The sequence below is a fragment of the Telopea speciosissima genome, chromosome 8 (genome assembly GCF_018873765.1).
Source record: "Telopea speciosissima isolate NSW1024214 ecotype Mountain lineage chromosome 8, Tspe_v1, whole genome shotgun sequence".
Classification (NCBI taxonomy): domain Eukaryota; kingdom Viridiplantae; phylum Streptophyta; class Magnoliopsida; order Proteales; family Proteaceae; genus Telopea; species Telopea speciosissima.
Genome location: NC_057923.1, coordinates 14,055,684 through 14,075,137, shown reverse-complemented (window position 1 = coordinate 14,075,137; position 19,454 = coordinate 14,055,684). Strand labels below are relative to the sequence as shown.

The 19,454-nt window shown below is 38.9% G+C and overlaps 1 protein-coding gene and 1 non-coding gene across 4 annotated transcripts; one reads left to right on the top strand and one right to left on the bottom strand.

Moving 5' to 3' along the window:
- The first annotated feature begins 1,015 nt into the window (after window positions 1-1,015).
- Window positions 1,016-12,965, top strand: LOC122671559 (eukaryotic translation initiation factor 4B2-like). Of its 3 annotated transcripts, XM_043868852.1 has the most exons (4): window positions 1,017-2,449; window positions 11,398-11,698; window positions 11,729-11,816; window positions 12,568-12,965. In XM_043868852.1, the coding sequence occupies exons 1-4, from the start codon at window positions 1,305-1,307 to the stop codon at window positions 12,597-12,599; spliced, it is 1,566 nt and encodes a 521-aa protein (XP_043724787.1). In that variant the 5' UTR covers window positions 1,017-1,304; the 3' UTR covers window positions 12,600-12,965. The 3 variants fall into 3 exon arrangements, with proteins under 3 accessions (XP_043724785.1, XP_043724787.1, XP_043724784.1); XM_043868850.1 differs by having other exon boundaries at window positions 1,016-2,449; window positions 11,398-11,817; window positions 12,575-12,965; XM_043868849.1 differs by having other exon boundaries at window positions 11,398-11,816.
- Window positions 12,966-17,846: 4,881 nt separating this feature from the next.
- TRNAR-ACG lies at window positions 17,847-17,919 on the bottom strand. The gene has a single exon. It is a non-coding gene; the product is annotated as a tRNA-Arg (tRNA).
- Window positions 17,920-19,454: the final 1,535 nt, after the last annotated feature.

The window sequence follows — 19,454 nt, the reverse complement described above, 5'->3', positions numbered from 1 at the left end:
AAGTTCAATTTTTGATCGGTTTTGGTTTGGTCATTAATCAAGTTGGTTTAATGAGCTCTTAATCAAGTTATTATTGAATTGTTACTGATTGGGTTTTGTTTTTCATATATCTGGTCATGTGCAGTGCACGGTTCTTGTGCTTAGACACAAGGTAATGCGAAATAACCGTTGCACCCCCATGGAAAGGTGGAAATCCCTGAGGGTGCGATAGTCATTTCGTGCAACCCTGTAAACTAAGCACAGGAGCCGCACAAACACAATCAAGTAGCATAATGGAATGCACTAATGAGGTGCGATAAAACAATATCATAAAAGGAGCATAAAAGAATGCACCAACGGGGAAGAAATAGATAGACACAGAGGTGCTAGCACCCTGCTCGCAATTAGAGAACCTTTTTTCCATAAAGAAAAACGGGAAATAGGATACTGTCTGGTCGGGTGGTTCTTGTGCCAAAACACAAGAGCACACAAATTTACAATTTACCGTCTCACCCCCTTGAAATAAAAAAAATCATCCATACTGATGTTCATGTGTACGCTCTCACTGGGCTCTGATCTGGTGCAGGGCTACACGACCAGGCAGCCATCTCTTGCAAAGAAAATATTTACACAAATTTGCTTTATTCTTTTGTTTTTCTATTTCCCCCCTCTTTTTATTTGGTTTGGATTGGGTTTTTATTGATTTGGTTGATCTAGTCAGTTTTTGGTTTCTACTGTTTTCATGGTTTTTAATCACAGGATCGATGAAGGCCGAAACTGATACGATAACGAGATTTATCTATTTTTTTCCAACTAAAATCAATTTTTATTACCTTTTTACCCTTTAGTCGTACAATTGGATTGGTCAAGATTGGGGATCGGCCTGCTTTGAGATTACGAACCATGACTGGTTTCATCGGATATGATTTCGGTTCGGGATGAATCGGTACATTTTCAGTCGGTCCGACCGGGGCTTCAATTTTGACACCCTACCTGAAACCCCTCACACTATCTCATCTCATCTAAATCCTAAAAGAGCGTTGCTGAATGTTGAAGCTGAACTCTGGTGGCTTTGTTGTTTTCATTCCTTTCTTATATTTCTCTTTCTCCCGTTATCGTTTGTGTACCTGCAACCCTCGTTCAGCGCATGTTAGCAGGAGCTCCGGCTCCCCCTGAAGGAGCCTTTGCTCAAAATCATATTTTTCAAAGGGGAATCGCAAATCATCAAATGAACAAAGCCGTAGGTTTTTGGTTGTTTTTGTGCTGAAAAAGTTTCCAGATCTCTGCATTGATTAAGGAAGGAGGGAAGGAGAAGGAGAAAGAAAATGTCGAACGTCTGGGGAGGAATCGGTGCATGGGCCGCAGAGGCCGAGCGTGCCGAAGCCGAAGAGCGCGAGAATGCTGCCGCTAACTCAAATTCTCAACTAGCCGGCGTTGGCGAGTCTCAGAGTTTTCCGAGTCTCAGGGAGGCCGCCTCTGCCAAGCCCAAGAAGAAGAAAATGACGTTATCTGAATTCACCACAGGAACTTACGTTGGACCCGGTGGAGCCAGGCGCGATTCCTCCGTGGAGTCTAAGGGTCTCACCACCGACGAGATGCTCCGATTGCCAACTGGCCCCAAGGAGAGGACTCCCGAGGAGTTGGAGTACGGTCGCCTCGGAGGTGGGTTCCGCTCCTATGGTCGAACTGGGCCTCCGCCTGGGCGCATGCGTGAGAGAGGTGACGATAGTGATGGTTCGTGGGGTGGTGGTCGGAGATCCTATGGGGGTTTCGATGACGAACGGAGGCCTCCTTCTACTAGGGCTAATGATTACGATCAGCCCTCCAGGGCGGACGAAGTTGACAACTGGGCAATGGGTAAGAAACCTCTTTCCGTCTCTCCCATGGATTCTGGACGACAAGATCGTTACAGTTCGCTTGGTAGCGGTGGTGGGGGTCCCTCTAGGTCTGACGACGTCGATAATTGGGCTGTCGGGAAGAAGGCACCTTCTCCTGCTAGATCTATGGGTTTCGGCTCAGGTTTCAGAGATCCCGCTCCCGAGATGGATCGCTGGAGCAGAGCACCACCGCGTGATGGGGATCGTGAGCGTCCACGGCTTGTTCTGGATCCACCCAAGGTTGATGGCATCATGAATGAGCCTCCCAAGGCTACCAGACCTAGCCCATTTGGTGTGGCACGTCCCAGGGAGGAGATTTTAGCTGAAAAAGGTCTCGACTGGAAGAAGTTGGATTCAGATATTGAGTCCCGGAAGACGACGAGCCGACCTAACAGCTCTCAGTCAAGCAGGCCTTCAAGTGCCCAATCGAACCGCGCGGAAAGTCCTGCGCCACAGGTTCTGGAAGCAGCACCAAAACCACGACCAAAGGTGAATCCTTTTGGGGATGCCAAGCCTCGAGAAGTCTTACTGGAAGAGAAAGGCAAGGATTGGCGGAAGATTGATTTGGAACTCGAGCATCGTCGTGTTGATAGGTTTGCAGCCTTGCTCTACCTCTAACAGTGTCTCTATTCGCATGCTTATGTAACTTATCCAGAATAACTGTTCTATTTGGGTGCCGCACTATTAATGCATGCTTATGAAAAACCAGGCGTCTTAGCTATCCTTCATTTTGGTTTCAGCTTCCAGTTGGTGGTGGTGATCTTTCCTTTATTTCTCCCCTTTGTTATATATCTAATACCATTAGTGTAACCACTGGGTTACTTGTTATCTACCTAATACCATTAGTGGATATATCCATTGGAATCACATTCATAGATCTTTAAACGTTAGACCTAGAAGACCTTGAGGGCATCTCACTGTCAAGAGATGTAAATGGATTATGGAACACATGACAGCAACATAGTAGTAATTGTTCTTCATTAGTTAATCTAACACAACAAGCTTATTGATGCAGATAAGTCACATTATGGGTTTATTTTATTGGAAATAAGCCTTGGATGGGGTTATGTATGCACTGGGCCTTTGATTCCATGCGTTTTCTTTGTAATGGGCCTAAAATGTGGGCACAAGGAAAACTGATAATGGAAGGCACTTAATGCTGCCTTGGAATTCAAAAAAGACAAATACTAAAGCTAGGAGATACTCTAGTGGCTATTAGACTTCTACCTAGAAACATGAAAGGACTCATAAATAAACCAAGGAAACATGAAAATAAGATACTACTAAGCCTAATCCCGTATGTCTTCATTGTACCCACATTTTAGGGCCATTACAAAGAAAACACATGGAATCAAAGGCCCAGTGCATACATAACCCCACCCAAGGCTTATTTCCAATAAAATAAACCCATTCTATGACTTATTTGCGACACTTATAGATCCTTTTGTTTTCTGGGGAGGGTTAGTCAGAACTTTAAATAGACTTCTCTTTATCATTTTTTTCTTCTAAATACTTGCCTTTATATAGACTTGACTTGGCCAGATTCTTACCATCAATTAAAATGCAAATAGATGAACCTCAGTACAAGCCAAAATCCTTCCATCTCTTTTATAACTTTCTTAAGTCACATGTGATTAATAGGATGTTGGTTTGTTTGATATGTAACTGATTAACCTATCCAGTGGCATGAATTCAAGTAAAATGGGTCAGTTTTGTTGCCTACAAGTTAAGGCCTACGGATAGCGATAATGATAAGATTAGCTTTAGTGACTTTTAATAATGTAACAATAACTTAAAGACAACTTACAATTGGAATGTGGCTAAAATTGACAACTAGATCCTAATGGATCCAAGATTTGTCTCCAAAAAATTTCAAAATAACCCAGCAAGCCTAGTGTTTGCATATCTCCTGAATTAGAATCATATTGAGGGTATTTATTAGCCTTCCAAGTTCCAACATTGTTTGAAATGCTGGAGATTAGTTAGGCCTGCTTGAAAATTGGCTCTTCTTCCTGTGGTTGTTCCCCTTCCCCCTCCCCCTTTTTGTGGGTGTCTTACCATGTATTGGATATACTTTTCACAGCAGGCGTGTAATGCTTGTGAGTTGGATTTTTGAATTTTCAGAATTCTAAATTTTCTACGCTGTTGTGCCACAAGACTTAATCTATGAACAGACCACATTAATAACCTTGTGAATTGCTCTATCTTGTTGGCACATTGAAAATTGGTGTGTTGAAATGATTGCACCTGTACATTTGGCCACCAGTACAGCAGTACTGATTGATATATGTAGTAGGTCCTGGATCTTCCTTTCATTGAAAGCCAATCCTATTCCCAAGCTGGACATTCAAACCCCTATGTTGTATATTTTCTAAGCAGTTTGCTCACTGGTTTGCATTATTTAATAGGGGCCACACCAATAGTGTAGCGGTTATGACACTATGTTTAGCCAACCGAATGTCTATGATTTGAACTAGGCTGATGATTCTGGCTTCACCTGAGGGTTTTTTTCAATTCTACCATTGATACAGACCATGGACAGGGTATCAGTTTATGATGGGGTTCGTTTTTTTTTCTTTTTTTTTTTTTTTTAATAATTTTCTTCTGTGGAGTTTTGATCAGACTAAGAATCTGAATAGGGATACTTGATTTTTAATATAAATTTGACAGTTTTCTAAGGTATTATCTTCTTTCTTTGTTTATTTTTGGGTACACCTTATCATCACCAAGGTGATGAAGTGAGAAGTTGTAACCTTCTTTTGGTTGCCCCTTGTCTATTCCCAAAAGTTTTTTAAGTCAGGGGTAAAAAAGATTTTCAAAAAAATTTGAAAGTGACTTATCATTATGTCATTTTCAACTTTCAAGAGCTATCATTGTCCATGTGAAATGACAGGATTTACCCTAATCGAAAAAAGAAGTGTGTAATACTAAAAGGGAAAAAAAAGCAAGGATACAACTTCTTTTTCACTAAATTTGGTTACAACCAGATTTTCCCTTTATTTTTTGACCTTTAGGTCAGATGATGAATCAAAACAGCCTGATCAAGTGAGTAGAGTCTTCTACTTGATTTTCCAAAGAAACTAATGGATACTTTCCGCAACTATTGCTGCTTTTCGCCTTTCTTCTCCACTTTGTTTTGTCACACCATAAGACATAAGTTGCGACCTTCAATGCACACAACTGGAAGATAATTAATCAAATAGATTGTACATTAATGTTTAACTATATGTGAATGGATGTTGTTACTAAATATAGTAGTTTATGTATTTATAGATATCTATATACATTGATGGATTGATGGATTTTTAACTGAAAAAATCTTGACTAATAATAAATTCCTTTATAAACTATTAGTGGGGAAATTTTAACTGGTTAGTGTTGTTTCTCGTCTTATATATTGAACTTCTCTAATTTCAAGCTTTCTTGTGTCTAATGTGCAAGGACATGTGATTGACTATTGTGATGTTATTTATTCTCTCTTATGTTACTTGTTTACTTCACAACACACACTGTATAAATACTGGCTAGGCCAGGGCAAAAACATAAAGCCTTAGCCTGGTCTTCCCTGGCCCACAAATTGACACATATATTTGCACTCCAGCTTTGGCTGGACAATCTAGCTAGGTTGAAACTGAGTCTTCATGATCTAAAATGTATTCCTTCCCCCAATAAATTGTATCCTTGTTATTTGGGAAAGCAAAATATTTGAGTTGGGAAAAAGTAATTTCTTCTTATTTTTCTTTCCTTTTTTCCCTGACCTCATTGATAGATTTCCAAACTTGTAGGTGAATTTATGTGGGAACCTGCTTCTCATACCTTTCTCCTTCTCTCTCGTCTCCCTGTCTCTTTTTTATTTTTTTTTCTGCTATCTTTGTTAAGATTTCGCTCTCTTTAACCCTATTGGTGGCCAATTCTCTGTTCTTATAGTCTTCCCATGAAAATCCACAGTTTCCTGTTTGTTCTGTGACACATCTTCAATTTAGGGTTATTTGTTGGTTGATTTTCATCAACTTGGTATTAGGACACAGGTTTCGGCGCCTTGCATTAGATAAATAATCCTACATATATTTGCAGAAATGTGTTTTACCATGTTCTAACAGTGGATGCCTTCCCAACTCAAAGAGATAAAGTGAGAAATCTTTGTTATCTGGACATGTAACATGGTAAAACTTGGTATGGCAGAGATTCTTTTTGGTGCATTCTCCATTGGCTTACATATCAGACAGGTATGACATGGGTATAGTGCATAATTTGAAGTGTGCATGTAACATAGCTAGACAGCATTGACATCTGAAGATTTGTCTTAAAGAGAAATAAAGAAAACCTAAGGTTGTGGTCATTGACTCATTGCTGTGTTTGGTGAGAACACATCAAGATTGTAATTTTAGAAATTAGAACATGGCAATAAGGACCTATAGCAAATGATGGTGGGATCAGAAGAGACCAAGGAGCTGGTTGATGAACTGGATTATTTCATACAAACATATTTGTTTCAGGGACATATCACGACGTTTTAGATCATGATGACTCAGCTTTATTCCTAGTACTTTAGTTTAAGATTACTGTTCAAGGAAATTCTCTGACCAAAGCCATGGAGTAGATGATGTTCCAACAAAGAATCTGAAATGAGTTTTATTTCATCTTCTTGTTCTAAACTTCATTTTTGATTGATTATGCCTGAATGAAAAGTTCAAAATTAATGAACAAGATTTATCCACAAGACCGTTGATGTACTGTCACAAGCTAAATTGACTTTGTTTATTTTGGATGAGTGGAATGCAGGTTTGTGAATCTGGATGTGCACACTATCAAGCATACAGCTGCATACTTATCAATGATCATTTTTTAAAGGAAATTTGTACAAGAAAAATCTGTTAGTGTAGTCCAACTAAGCAAACAAACTATTTTGCATTAGGTAACATACATTAAGTATTTATATAGTAACCATACCACACTTTACTAATAATAACATATAAAACAAACCTGAAGTAGTATGTAACTATCATGAGCACAAAGAAAATGTCAGATGATTGGAGAAGAAGTATTATGGTCTCGATTTACAAAAATAAAGGTAATATTCAGAGCTGCAATAACTATGGAGGCATAATACTAATAAGTCATACGATGAAATTTTGGGAGAGGGTTATTGACTTGAGAAGGGAAACTACTGTTTTGGAGAATAAATTTTGTTTTATGCCAAGAGGATCCTCGATGGAAGCTATATTCTTACTTCGGAGGCTCATGGAAAGATATAGAGGGAAAGAAGGATCGACCTAGAAAAAACCTACGATAGAGTCCTTAAAGAGTTAATCTGGCATATACTAGAGAATAGAAGGGTTTCAAGTAAATATGTGGACATAATTAAAGATATGTATGAAGGTGTGGTCAAACTGTAAGAACTAAGGTGGGACAAGGTAGTGAATTACAAATTACAATTGGGTTACATCAAGGATCAACCTTAAGCCTTACTTGTTTGCGCTTATCATGAGCCCCATTTTTGAATGATCGTTTGAGGTGGCATGGCCATGTTCAACGGAGAACTTGGGATGTTCTAGTACGGAGGAGTGATTTGCTTCAGATGGAAGGCACAAAAAGAGCCAGGGGTAGGCCTAAAATAACCCCAGGAGAAGTGGTGAGGAAAGACTTGCATAGGTTAGGCCTTGTTTCATCTATGACGTTGAATAGAACTGATTGAAAAGTTAGGATCCATGTAGCCGACCCCATTTAGTTGGGATAAGGCTATGTTGTTGTTGTACTTGGAAACAAATATAATTATACATTATAGATCACCAATCATTCAAGATGAGCCAAATCTAGGTCAGTTTTCCAGTTCAGATCTGATACTTGGCAAAAAGAAGCAAAAAAACCAAGATTTAAAAATAATTCAAAATTTTAGCATATTTCATTCAGCGGCTTTGATGTTCGATCTCCACTTGGATGAGCTTTAGTGCAATTTTTTTGCTATTTTAATTTCTCCTATGTCGCTTAGAGAGTTGATGGGATCCACTTAAGTTTTGGCAAAAAAATCAGAGTAGGAAGAAGTTTTCTTTTGAAAGCTGGGATTTTTGGGTTTTAGCAGCTTGTGTTATGAATGTATCAGTCTGTATTGATACTGTATCGGCCTGTATTGATACCATATCGGCTCTGTAACAACAGAGAAACTTAGCACCAGTACTTGCCAAGCTTGAAGAGAGAAAGAGAGAAGAAGGAGAAATAGAAGACAAGATTGATGGAGAAGAGCTGAACCCCTAGAGCCACAGTACGATTCAGAATAGAATCCTATTGTGGCCTAGGCCAATGACTTGTATTGTGATTAAGATTAGAATCCAACTAGGAAACAAATGCAAGTAGACCCAAAGACACATAACACATTAAGACTCTAACAAACTAAACCCAAACATAACAAAGTAACTCTAGCTACTAACTAAACCGACATAACAAGGTGAGGGGGACTCCCCCTCGTATCGGTTCCGTATTGTTTCGACATGCTATCGGTCTTAACGGTCCATTTCCTATCGATACTTGAAACCATGCTAGCGCTCGTATATTCTGTGAGGATTTTGATGTTGTAGGCGAATTTCTCTAAAATTCCATTGCATTGGACGATGATGAGAGAGTCTGCACAGCGATAGATGTCCATTTCCCAGAAGATCTGGTGGCAGACTGTGTGGAGGGTGGTCCTGCTATAGGATCTTGATCTCATCCTCCTTCACTTGTTTGCCATCTCTAGTCCCATCATTGCAGAGGGAGTGCAAGTTGACATTGGCCTTGACAGAAAGGTTTAGTTGGATATGATTCTGTTGGGAACAATTCAGCTGGGAAATATGAAGGTAATATTGCCCCTCTGTTTATTCACCGAGTTTGGAGATGGGAATCATTGTTAGTGTCTGGGTCTCAAGTAAAGAATACATTTTTCTGGCAAGATAGATTGGTAAAGAGAGATGAGTTGCCGTTGCTGGAGAAGATAGATGGTAGGGTTTCTGTTGCCAATGCTGCTGTCTCTTGCTGTCTACCTTCGCTGTTGCCCGGTGAGAAGGGGGATGTCAGAAGAGGAGGATGAGGGAAGGAAAAGGGTTGGATTAAAATTACTATTTTATCCCTAATATTTAAGGTTCTTTATTTCTACTATGTGGGGAAAATCTGTCCTTGTTACAAGAGGTTAATCACAAACCATTTGTGACTCCAATGTTTTCCTTTATTGTCAAATGTACAAGTTGATCCTAGTATTCTTTGAAGATGAAGACTGGGTTACTTTCTGCCATGTGGCCCATGTCAAAAGATCTTTTGGCAATTTGTAGAGTGGAAGAGGTACACTTTTTGCCCTGCTGAATTCTTCTATGCTGTAGTTGATCAGCAGGAGTAGGTTGTGAAACTTAACAATTCCCAGTTGTAAACTGGTAGTGGCATGTGTAGCTTCCACGGGGCCCATATATAATTTGAAATTGAAGGGGGGGGGGGTTGGAGAAGCACCAAACTGTCTGACATTGCATACGGTTGAATGCCTTGTTGATTTCCAATGTTGTCATGTACTGCGATGAGCAAGCATTTTCAGGTTCATGTTTCTTCATTCTAGTGAAACCATGAAAATGAGCTAGGTATTGCTAGTCTGATTGTGACACTAATCAGTGTCAATCTCAATGTTTGATGAATTGGTAATAATCCCCTACAAATATTGGGACTTTAGGCTTGATCTAGTGCCACATTGGGCTTAAATTTATTGGACAGAGATGACCTTCACTTGCAGGAGTGTGTTTTTAGATATCTGAGTTGGAAGCAAGAGGCTTCAATAGCTACATGTTAGGTGAAAGAGGAAGCACAAAATTATGCCTTCAAAGTTCAAACTACTTTTGATTTCTTTCAGTATAGTATTTAGCTATTTATACAACTAAAAAACTACTTTTAAATAGTTAAAATCTAGGTTGATTTGGACATTGTTATACTAAAATAAGAACAAAATTTTAGCTCATACAATTGTAATACCTTGTGGACTGTTTTTATTGGTAGACAATTTGCTGAAGGTCCAGCATGGTTTCTCTGAGTTAGTAGTCTGAGAGAGGGGTCTGTAGGTGACTTACTGTCCTGTTTTTTTCTGCTACTAACAAGACAGTTAGTGCTCAAATTTTATGGACAGGTTTTCCACACACACCCTTGACTCTTTTGGTAAGTTTCAGCCCAAAAGCATTACCCCATATGGCAGAATCAACAGGTCAATTTTTGTACTCCCCCCTCCCTCAAAAAAAAAGGATATGTCGCTTTTGGGCCTTTTGCATTAGATTTGGGCAATTGATGATACCAGGGGAAGGTTGAATGGATGAAGGGCCTTGTGATTGAGTTTGGCCTTTTTCGTTTTTGTTTTTGTGTTTTTTTGATTGAGCTCGGCATTGAAAGTTGATAGATGGGCAGTCCATACGATTTCCTATCTAGTCAAAATTGCAACATCAGTCCTTCCCTCATTTGATGACTGAAAATACTAGTAGAGAAAATCCAATAGATGGTGGGCCATATGGTTGAGCATAGAATTCGACACGGAGAGAGTCGAAGGGATGATTTTTTCATCTAATAATTGGAACGGCCACATCAACCCTCTAGATGGCAATATTAGTTGCTTTCTGATTGGAGGTGTGGATGTCCTTGACATGGGCTCATCTAGACCCATGAGAAGGGTATAAGTGTGCCAACCTTTGGTCTATAATGTAGTTCAAAGGCAGCTCTCCTTGGATGATCCTGTTATTGTTAGTTGTTGTCCCGTAAAGGTTGTACATGCTCTATTTCATAACTCTTTGGTGCTTTCTTGTGAAATTGTGCTACTTCAATAGTGGAGCCAGCACCTATGCTCTTTTCCATGATCCATAGAAGATCAATTTGAAACTTACAAAAAGTCCTATTGTTTCCAAGCATGGTCCTAGTTTGTTTCTGCTTCTTCAAAATCTCCTATATTCTGGGTCGATCTTTCAATTCTGTTTTCAGATTTTAGTTTAGGATTCTGTTTACTGCTTAATCAACATATCATTCCCTAAACTGATTCTGTTCTGAATCCGTAATTTCCAGCTGTCGAATTCTGGTTCCTTGTCATAAATCTCAGTTTCATATATCAAGAAGGTTTCTGACATTTAAAAATCTGACCATTGGATTGCTTTATAATTTTGTTGGTTTGTTCCCATACCTAATAGAGTATTCAACCAGTATATTGACCAGATCAGGTCTTCTGATTTCTGATATTTGAATCTCTCAATTCTAATTTGTCTTTATTCTCTGCAATCTTGTCTTTAGCTAATCTTTCATTGGATTTCATCGGCTCAATATTAGTACTGCATTAAGAGGTGGTTTCATTCCCCCCCCCCCCCCCTATTTTTATCTTTTGCATTGGTTATTTCCGTTGAAAGGTTAGGATGAGGATTTTGGTCCCTGTACTGTGGAAAAAAATTCGAACTAGGACTTCACAAGGGGGGATCTCATGGAGATATATAAATTACTTCTTCCCTCCGCACATGCTTTGAACAGTTTTTCAATGTAAATCTGGTGATATTTGATTATGTTTCAGGCCTGAGACAGATGAGGAGAAGACGCTGAAGGAAGAAATAGATCATCTAAGGAAGGAACTGGAGAAAGAAAGTGCAGTGACTGCGAATGGGGAAACTGTGGAGTCTGCTCAAGAGCAAACCAGTTTACATGAGCTGATGTTGAGCAAAGAAAAGGACCTGGAACTGCTGATCCGTGAGTTGGATGACAAAGTAAGGTTTGGTCAGAAATCCCTTGAGAGGCCTGGTTCTGGAGCAGGCAGGTTTGCTGCCTTGCCTGAGAGGCCACCCTCTCAGTCTGGCTTGTCGGAGGACTATAGAAGTGTGGAGTATATGGAGAGGCCCCGGTCTCATGGAACAGCAGATGTGTGGAGCAGGCCTGGAGATGACAGAAGAGCATTTCAGGGTGGCAGGGAAAGAGGATTTCTTGGCAACAATGACAGGTATGATACATTGGATCTTGGATCTTCAGTTCAAAGATTATGGATCTTGTGCTTAGTGTTTGGGCCTGGTTGGGATGAGGAACAAAGATTAGTTTTTGCTAATATCAGGATGCTCAAATACTTGAAAAAGAAAGGTGGTACAACTTGTCACCATGTTGGTGACAAGTTGCATTACAACTTATGCCCACTCTTGCTGACATGTGGCTTCTCTGATGGGGATGAAATTTTGTTGACAGATAGACCCTAAGGTCACCTGCTCACATGGCAAGTTTCAGCCTAATCAGGAGTTTGCCATGTGGCAAAACAAATCACTAAAAAATTCAAGCGTAGCAAGAGGGAGCAGGGTACCACCAAGAGGGTGCATGGGACGGTATGCCATTACATGGAATGGTTAATGATTGAATTTGAGGCTGAAATTTGATATGTAGCCAATCCAGTAGATATCTATACGGTCAGATTTGCCACATTACTCTTCCACGTGGTAAAATGAGTGACCAAGGTTACAATGCATTTTTTCACAATGAGTGGTGACAAGTGTTCCACCAGAGGGGGGGGGGGGGGAAAGATGTTTGAAAACTGGAACTAGGAATCTTTCTCTCTCTCACGCCTCACACACACAGCTTTGTAGCGGGCGTTGCCTTCACAGGCAACGAAATCACTATTTTTGTTTTAAACTATGCTTATGTACAGTCAGTGCATTTTGCTTTGTACATTGTTTCAAATGTTGACTTGATTTTTGACCCTTTGTTGTTGGCAGGTCCAATTCTAGGGAGAGATGGTGAGAAGTCTGTTGTGAAATTGAGATTTTAGTTCCTTTTTGCCACCAGGACCGGATAATTTTCTTACTGTTAATTTCTTTTCTATCTCTTATGTTTTGCACCAAGTTGGCTGAGAAATATAGCGGAAAACCTTCGATAACTTAATGTTAACTCCTGATACAGGTGTATAATTGCTATTTAACGAGTCAAGCGGCCTGAATTGTTCGTAGATATATCCCCGTAATTGTAATCCTTATAGACTTCATGGGACTTTTCATCTTTGTTGCTCTGTTGCATTAGTTTTCTCTCTTTTGTATTACGATATACAATTAATCAGTTTTGTCAATCATATTGATGAACGAATGAATGTATTGAGATGCTGTTTTTGTTTAATTTGTTACCCTTTCAAAATTGAGGTTGGGAGACTATTCTTACATCAATGTTTTTATGATCTGATTATCCTAAAGCTGTCCATTCTATCAGTGTGGCTTTGATTTTTGTGATTGCATTGAGGCAGGGTTGCTTATGGGTGAGGAGAACAGGTAATGGAGTTGATCGAGTAGTTCATAGACCTTGGTGGGATAGGAGAATAGATAAAGGGTATAGAAATGGCGTTGGGTCCCTCTACTGCTGAGCTGCCCCTACTGCTCTGTGCGCTTCAGACACAATCCCTGCTCGAGTGCCTTGCCCGAGCGAGGGTAAGATGGTCTTTACCACCTTACTGTGTCTGGGGCGCACGGCAGTAGGGGCAGCTTGGAAGTAGACGATTCAGATCTACTTTTGTCTTTTTTCTTGGTAGTCACATGAATTTGTGTATCTATCTATATAAGCACAGACAAAACAATCCAAATAACGGGTTCGGAGACAAAATTACAGTAGTGATTCCGATTTCTTTGTTTAATTGTTCCTCTTTTCATTCAATCCTACTTCATTAGGTCAACTGGACAAGAAGTGTTTGCTGGAATTTCTTCACTAATTTTCGGTATCTTGCTGGATTAATACTTGTTCTCAGATTGATGTAATAATGCGTGGTGCGTTCAAGTTCTAAAGGTCTCAAAGATTATTTGATTAGTTTCTTGATCATAAAATTCCTGCGTCTAGACACAGGACCGCATGAAATTATCGTTTAACCTAAGTGAAATAAAAAAACTCATTCAATTAGATCCTTCTGCGTGCGCTCTCATTTGTCCAACTTTGGTGTGTGGGTGCTACATTATCAGACAATGATCTCTTTCCCTAGATAATTTGTAGTTTTTGGGTAAATTACACGTCATCCCCTGGTTTTCAAATGAAACTCAAATCACTCCCTGGTTTTTGAAAATACTCATCCGTTCCCCTCTACAATAACGGTGTTAGTCTGCTGTTAGTTACTGGTGTGAAAGGACTATTTTACCCGTGTACTAAAACATTAAAATTAAATTTACAATACTACCCTTCAAAATCTATGTTTGGATGTCAAGGGTAGTTTAGATATAATTTACACATACCACCCTGAGGTTTGACAAAAGGATATTTTCACCTCCCAGTTTTCGAAAATTCTGCGCACCCCCCTGAGGTTTGCAAACGGTAACAAATAAGCCCATTCCGTCAGTTCATGACTAACACTGTTAAAAATTAGACTTGAACTGACAGAATTGCCCTTACAAGAAAAAAAAAAAAAAAACAAAAAAAAACCCCTGCAACTCATCTTCCCCAATCGATTTGGGAAGATAAGTTGCAGGTATCCTTGTAGGGAACACCATGGACCGGATCCTGATTCACTCTCTTTCCTTTCCCTCTTCCATTTGCTTTAGGTTTTAACCCATTTGTATCTGTGTTTCTAGCTTTTGCTTTTAACTCTACGATCAGCTTTGTTTCTGTTCAGAATCTAGGGTTTGTTAATTGTTACTGTCTTCAAAACTGCAGTTTAAGTTCAAAGAGTAATAACTAATGAGATTTTATGCTGCTTTGATTAGGTTAAAAAATTCCGGATTCGTGAGCTGGAGTTGTCATTCACGCAAGGTCGTTGGAACTACGAACGATGGGGGTGGATTTGATCCTGTATCGAGCGCAAATGCGAAACCTCTCGGAGTTGAGTTGTGGGCTGTCTTCGATGTTCCCAAGAACAGGTCGATTCAACCTAGAAAAATTTGACCCACACCTTCTCGGGTCTCTTTTGTGCTTCGATTAACTTCCATGTCCGCACAATTTCCTCCCCATCTCCTTTTTCACCGCCCGGGTTCCCTCTTCTTCTTCCTAATCTTCTTCTATTTTTTCTGCTCCACATTTCTTTGCACCACAGCCGACAATGGATTCCAGAGCTTGAAAAAAATGATGGTAGCCAATGGATTCTGATTCTGTGTTGGGTTTGGAAAAATGGAAATAAAAGAAAAGAAATTGGGATCCAATGGTTATTGGGAGGGAAAATGGAAAACGAAATCAAAGACATGATGGGATCAGAAATGATAAATTAGTTGAGGATTGGTGTGGTCGTGGCTGGAATTCAGATTGGGGTTTTGTTTAGACAAGGATGTGGGTTAGATTAGAAGTGAAAAGTAATGGAGAGGAGAATCGGTGATGGTGGGATGAGGGTTTTTAGAATGAAAATGATAAAAAAAATAAAGAGTAAAGAATAGGGATGAAAGGAGAAATAGGGGTTAGTGGAGATGATGACGGTTTTAGCAGAGATGGGTTTTGAGAGAGGGTCGGTGATGGGTTGAAATGGAAGATGTATTTGCTTTTGGGCTTGGAATCATCTATTGTTTATGCTTCTCCACGTTGGAGCTTTCAACCATTCTTGAGTACCCTTAGATATGGTGCTCTGCCACGGGAAGTTGTTTTTACTGAGAACCTAACTCCCTGGTTGAAGTTGCTTCCTTGTCGAGATAAAGCTGGGCTTGCTGTTATAATGGACAGACCTTCTATCTATAGCCTGCAACTCATCTTCCCCAAAATCGATAGTGGGGAAGATGAGTTGCAGGTGTTTTTTTTTTTTTTCTTTTCTTGTAAGGGCAATTCCGTCAGTTTAAATCTATTTTTTAACAATGTTAGTCATGAACTGATGGAATGGACTTATTTGTTACCGTTTGCAAACCTCAAGGGCATACACAGAATTTTCCAAAATTGGGGGGTGAAAATATCCTTTAGTCAAACCTCAGGGGTGGTATGTGTAAATTTCCCTTAAATTTATTTAATTGGCTGACATCATCACTTAACAGCATAAAACTAATAGGGACTAATTTGTCATATTGGGGTCTAATATAGGGGTGATTTGAGTATTTTCAAAAAAAAAGGGCGATTTGAGTTTTGTTTGAAAACCAAGGGGTGACGTGTAATTTACCCTATAATCATTTACCCTCCCATTTAATGTTCCAAGTATATTCTTGTACTTCCTCATGGTAATCTCTTCTTGTTTTGTCGCTTGGTAAATTTTTGACTAGTTCTTTTTAACCAAAATTTTTTTTTTTTTTGACTAGTTTGAAATTTGATATGAGGGGAAGCACCTAAAGATGTAAACGGATCGAATTCAGTGGGATAGTGGCATTATCATATTCGCATCTGTTTATATTCGAACGAATTCAGATAATATCCTATCGATTTCGGACGGATTCGAATAATTTTCAAATAGTGATTTTTTGAATGGGGATTCTCCTAATGGATACGAACACAGATCAAATAAGAATTTTCGACTATCCGTTGACATCTTTACCGTTTTTATGATGAGGGTTAAGATTGAGACTTGAGAGTTCAACAACTACCCTTTCTTCTACTCTTCTTAGTCTTTGATTTTCTCACATAGATATGTGATTCCATGTATCACATTGCATAAACCAATACATATGTAAAACCAATATAAAATATAGAAAATGAATCATATTATCTTAACTTATAAAATTATAAAAATAAGATAATAAAATCCAATAAGGTAACTTAAAAGGATAGATTGACAGATATATTTTAGATATTTTATTATCGTCGGATTGCTAAATGAAATGGATAATAATCGGTCGGATAGGGGAATTATCATATTCGTATCCATTTAGTTTCGGACGGATTCGGATTCTCCTAAATGGATACAAACGCAAATCGAATACGGATTTTCAAATATCCGCTTACATCTCTAGAAGCACCTCTTGGCATAGTGGTGGTTGCCAGTGCAGTAAGGCAGAGGTTGCATGTTCAACTCTCATCTCCCCCCTCTCTCACATCCTGCATCCCTTTGCTGCCCTACCTTGAGCTGGGATGTCAACCCCTAGTAGCTTATGTATCCTCAAGTAGGAGATGAAAAAAAAAATTTGACGTGAGCGAAAATCTTGGGGTCTACCTATCTACAAAATTTCAATTTCATCTAACCTACCAGATGACATAACTGAATAAAGTCATTCACCAAATCCGTCGTCTACCAAAAGTGCCCCGTCTTTTTTTTTTTTTTTCTTCCAATTAAGCTAGTTTATTAGTTATTAGTATGAGTTCTAATGATATTGAATGATCTTAGTTTGTGTGAACCATAGCTTGTTATGGTTTAGATGTGAATTTCTTTTCTGTGACCATTTCGGTTTGGTCTTGAAAATGGATCTATACTTCAATTGTTTTGGTGAACTATTTCATTGAATTTTTAAGTCAAATATATTTATATTAAAAAATTATAGATATGAAAACTTAAGCTAAATATTGCATTAATTCCAATGTAAAAGCATGCCATTTATAGGATAATGCATTACATCTAGGATATCCAATTGAAACAATTTGAAACAAAATTCTCCTCTTGAATCTTAATGTAGGGGATCCGGCTCCTTTCCTTGGAGGGTATTGCCCAATGAGGAATCCAACGTTTGCGTTGTGACGCACACATCTCGACGGTTAATTAGGGATGCATTAGAATGTGTGCTTCACAGCCCAACCGTCAGATGCCTCATTGGGCTTTTCACTCAGTGGAGAGGAATTAATGATGCATTTCCTTAAGCACCAAATCCCCTCCCCCTACCCCACCTAAAAAAAAAAGAAGGTATATATATATTTTTTTGATGGAAGTGTAATAACACAAATCACATACTAATTCCAAAAGGTTAACCAAAAGAAGGTATTTTAAGCTTATGCAAATCCAAGGGAAATCAAGAAGAAGAAGGGGAGCATTCATGAATTGAGAAATCAATATCGCGGTTCCAAAAAGGGTAAAAATGTAAAAAATAAAATAAAATTCAGAACAATCGGAGAAAATCGTTCTTGTAACTTAGAAGAAAAGAACTAATGGTTGTTCAATTCTTAAATCAACCAAAATAATAACACTAAATTCGACTTCACTGGGGATCGAACCCAGAATCTCTGGTTCCGTAGACCAGCGCCTTATCCATTGGGCCATGAAGTCTTTTGATGTTATTGAGAAGAACATTAAAAGTTTTCATTATATTGATGATAATGACTTGTTAACGATAACACCACGACATGGAAACGGAGGGCGACTGAATCAGGCAATCCGATTTTCGATTCTCGGAACCATGAGAACTGGACCATAAATCCATAATGACCATTTAAGGAGTATTCCTAGCTAGCACTTTATTTAGCTTAGCCTGCTATAGCCTAGCAAAGTACATAAAAAGAGTCCATTAAAAAAAGGTACATAGGAAGAGTGTCTCATCGGCTCACACTCAAACCTCTATAAATTTTCATGTTTTTGGATTTGTGGATCGATTCTAGGGTTCTTGAAGATCGATTTCGACTGATTCTAATCGTCACGGTCTAATTCTATCTCCGATTCCGTATTTTAAAACCTTGCACATATCCAGATATACCCTCTTTTCTCATCCCGATTTCTTCTAATTTTTGACAATCCCACTTATATTAGAGCATTTAACTAGATTTTTTTTTAGTAATCATATAACTAGACTTAGAATTAATACCATCTGATGGCATTACACCTATCTTGAATGATATCGATATGGCTAAAATCAGACTGATATCGGGTGTAATTTCAAAAATGGGAAAAGGTTCTCTGAAGTGTTGGAGTAGGATACACAAGTATTTCTTTGTTTCTCTCTCGTTTCCTCATATAAAATGACATCACTTCTTTCCCATGTATGATATTGCTTTATTGCATCTCATTGATGCATTTTCCTATACTATTTACTTAGAGAATCCTCTTCTTTAAAAAAAAAAAAAAAATCCACTTTTAATTTGATTGTTATATCTAATTTATTTCGGACTCTATACACTGATAAGATACCCATACTTTAGAACCATGATTATAACATTTCTATTAATTTTCTATGGATGAGGTTTAGTAGAATCCAAATTATCATAATGAGGATCGCGTGGTTCCTGCTCCCAAACATAGGAGCACATGAAAGTATGGTCCTGCCTTACCCTGTCCCTATATATGAAATAAAAATCAACATTATTGATTCCCCAGTGTACTCACATTGACGTGTTGGGCTCCTTTGTAGCGTAACACAGTGTGTAGTGCACATCTAACGACCCTGTGTGTTCGGACACGCAGCCCAACACTCTACCTATATGTTGGACTACGTGCCTGAGCACACAGGGCCGTCAGATGATACGCTTCAAAGGACCCAAATCCCAATTGACAACACATTGGTGGAGGCACTACATAACCAGGTATCGTCTATTACAATATATAATTAGAATTGGTAGACAATCAAATCAGATGCCATTACACAAAAGAAAGTTAAAATTGATCGTATTTTTTATTTCTTGGTATAAGGTTTTAAAAAAACTTATGAAAGAGGAGCAACGTGATCTATCTCTGTCTGGTGGTTGGTGCCGACGGCCGAGAGAGATAGAGACTTGCAGAATCAGAACGTTACGTGAGAAACTGATCAAAGCAACAGCCAAACGGGTGGTCCATACGTGGATCAAAAAGAACCGTTCTGGGTTCTACGTACA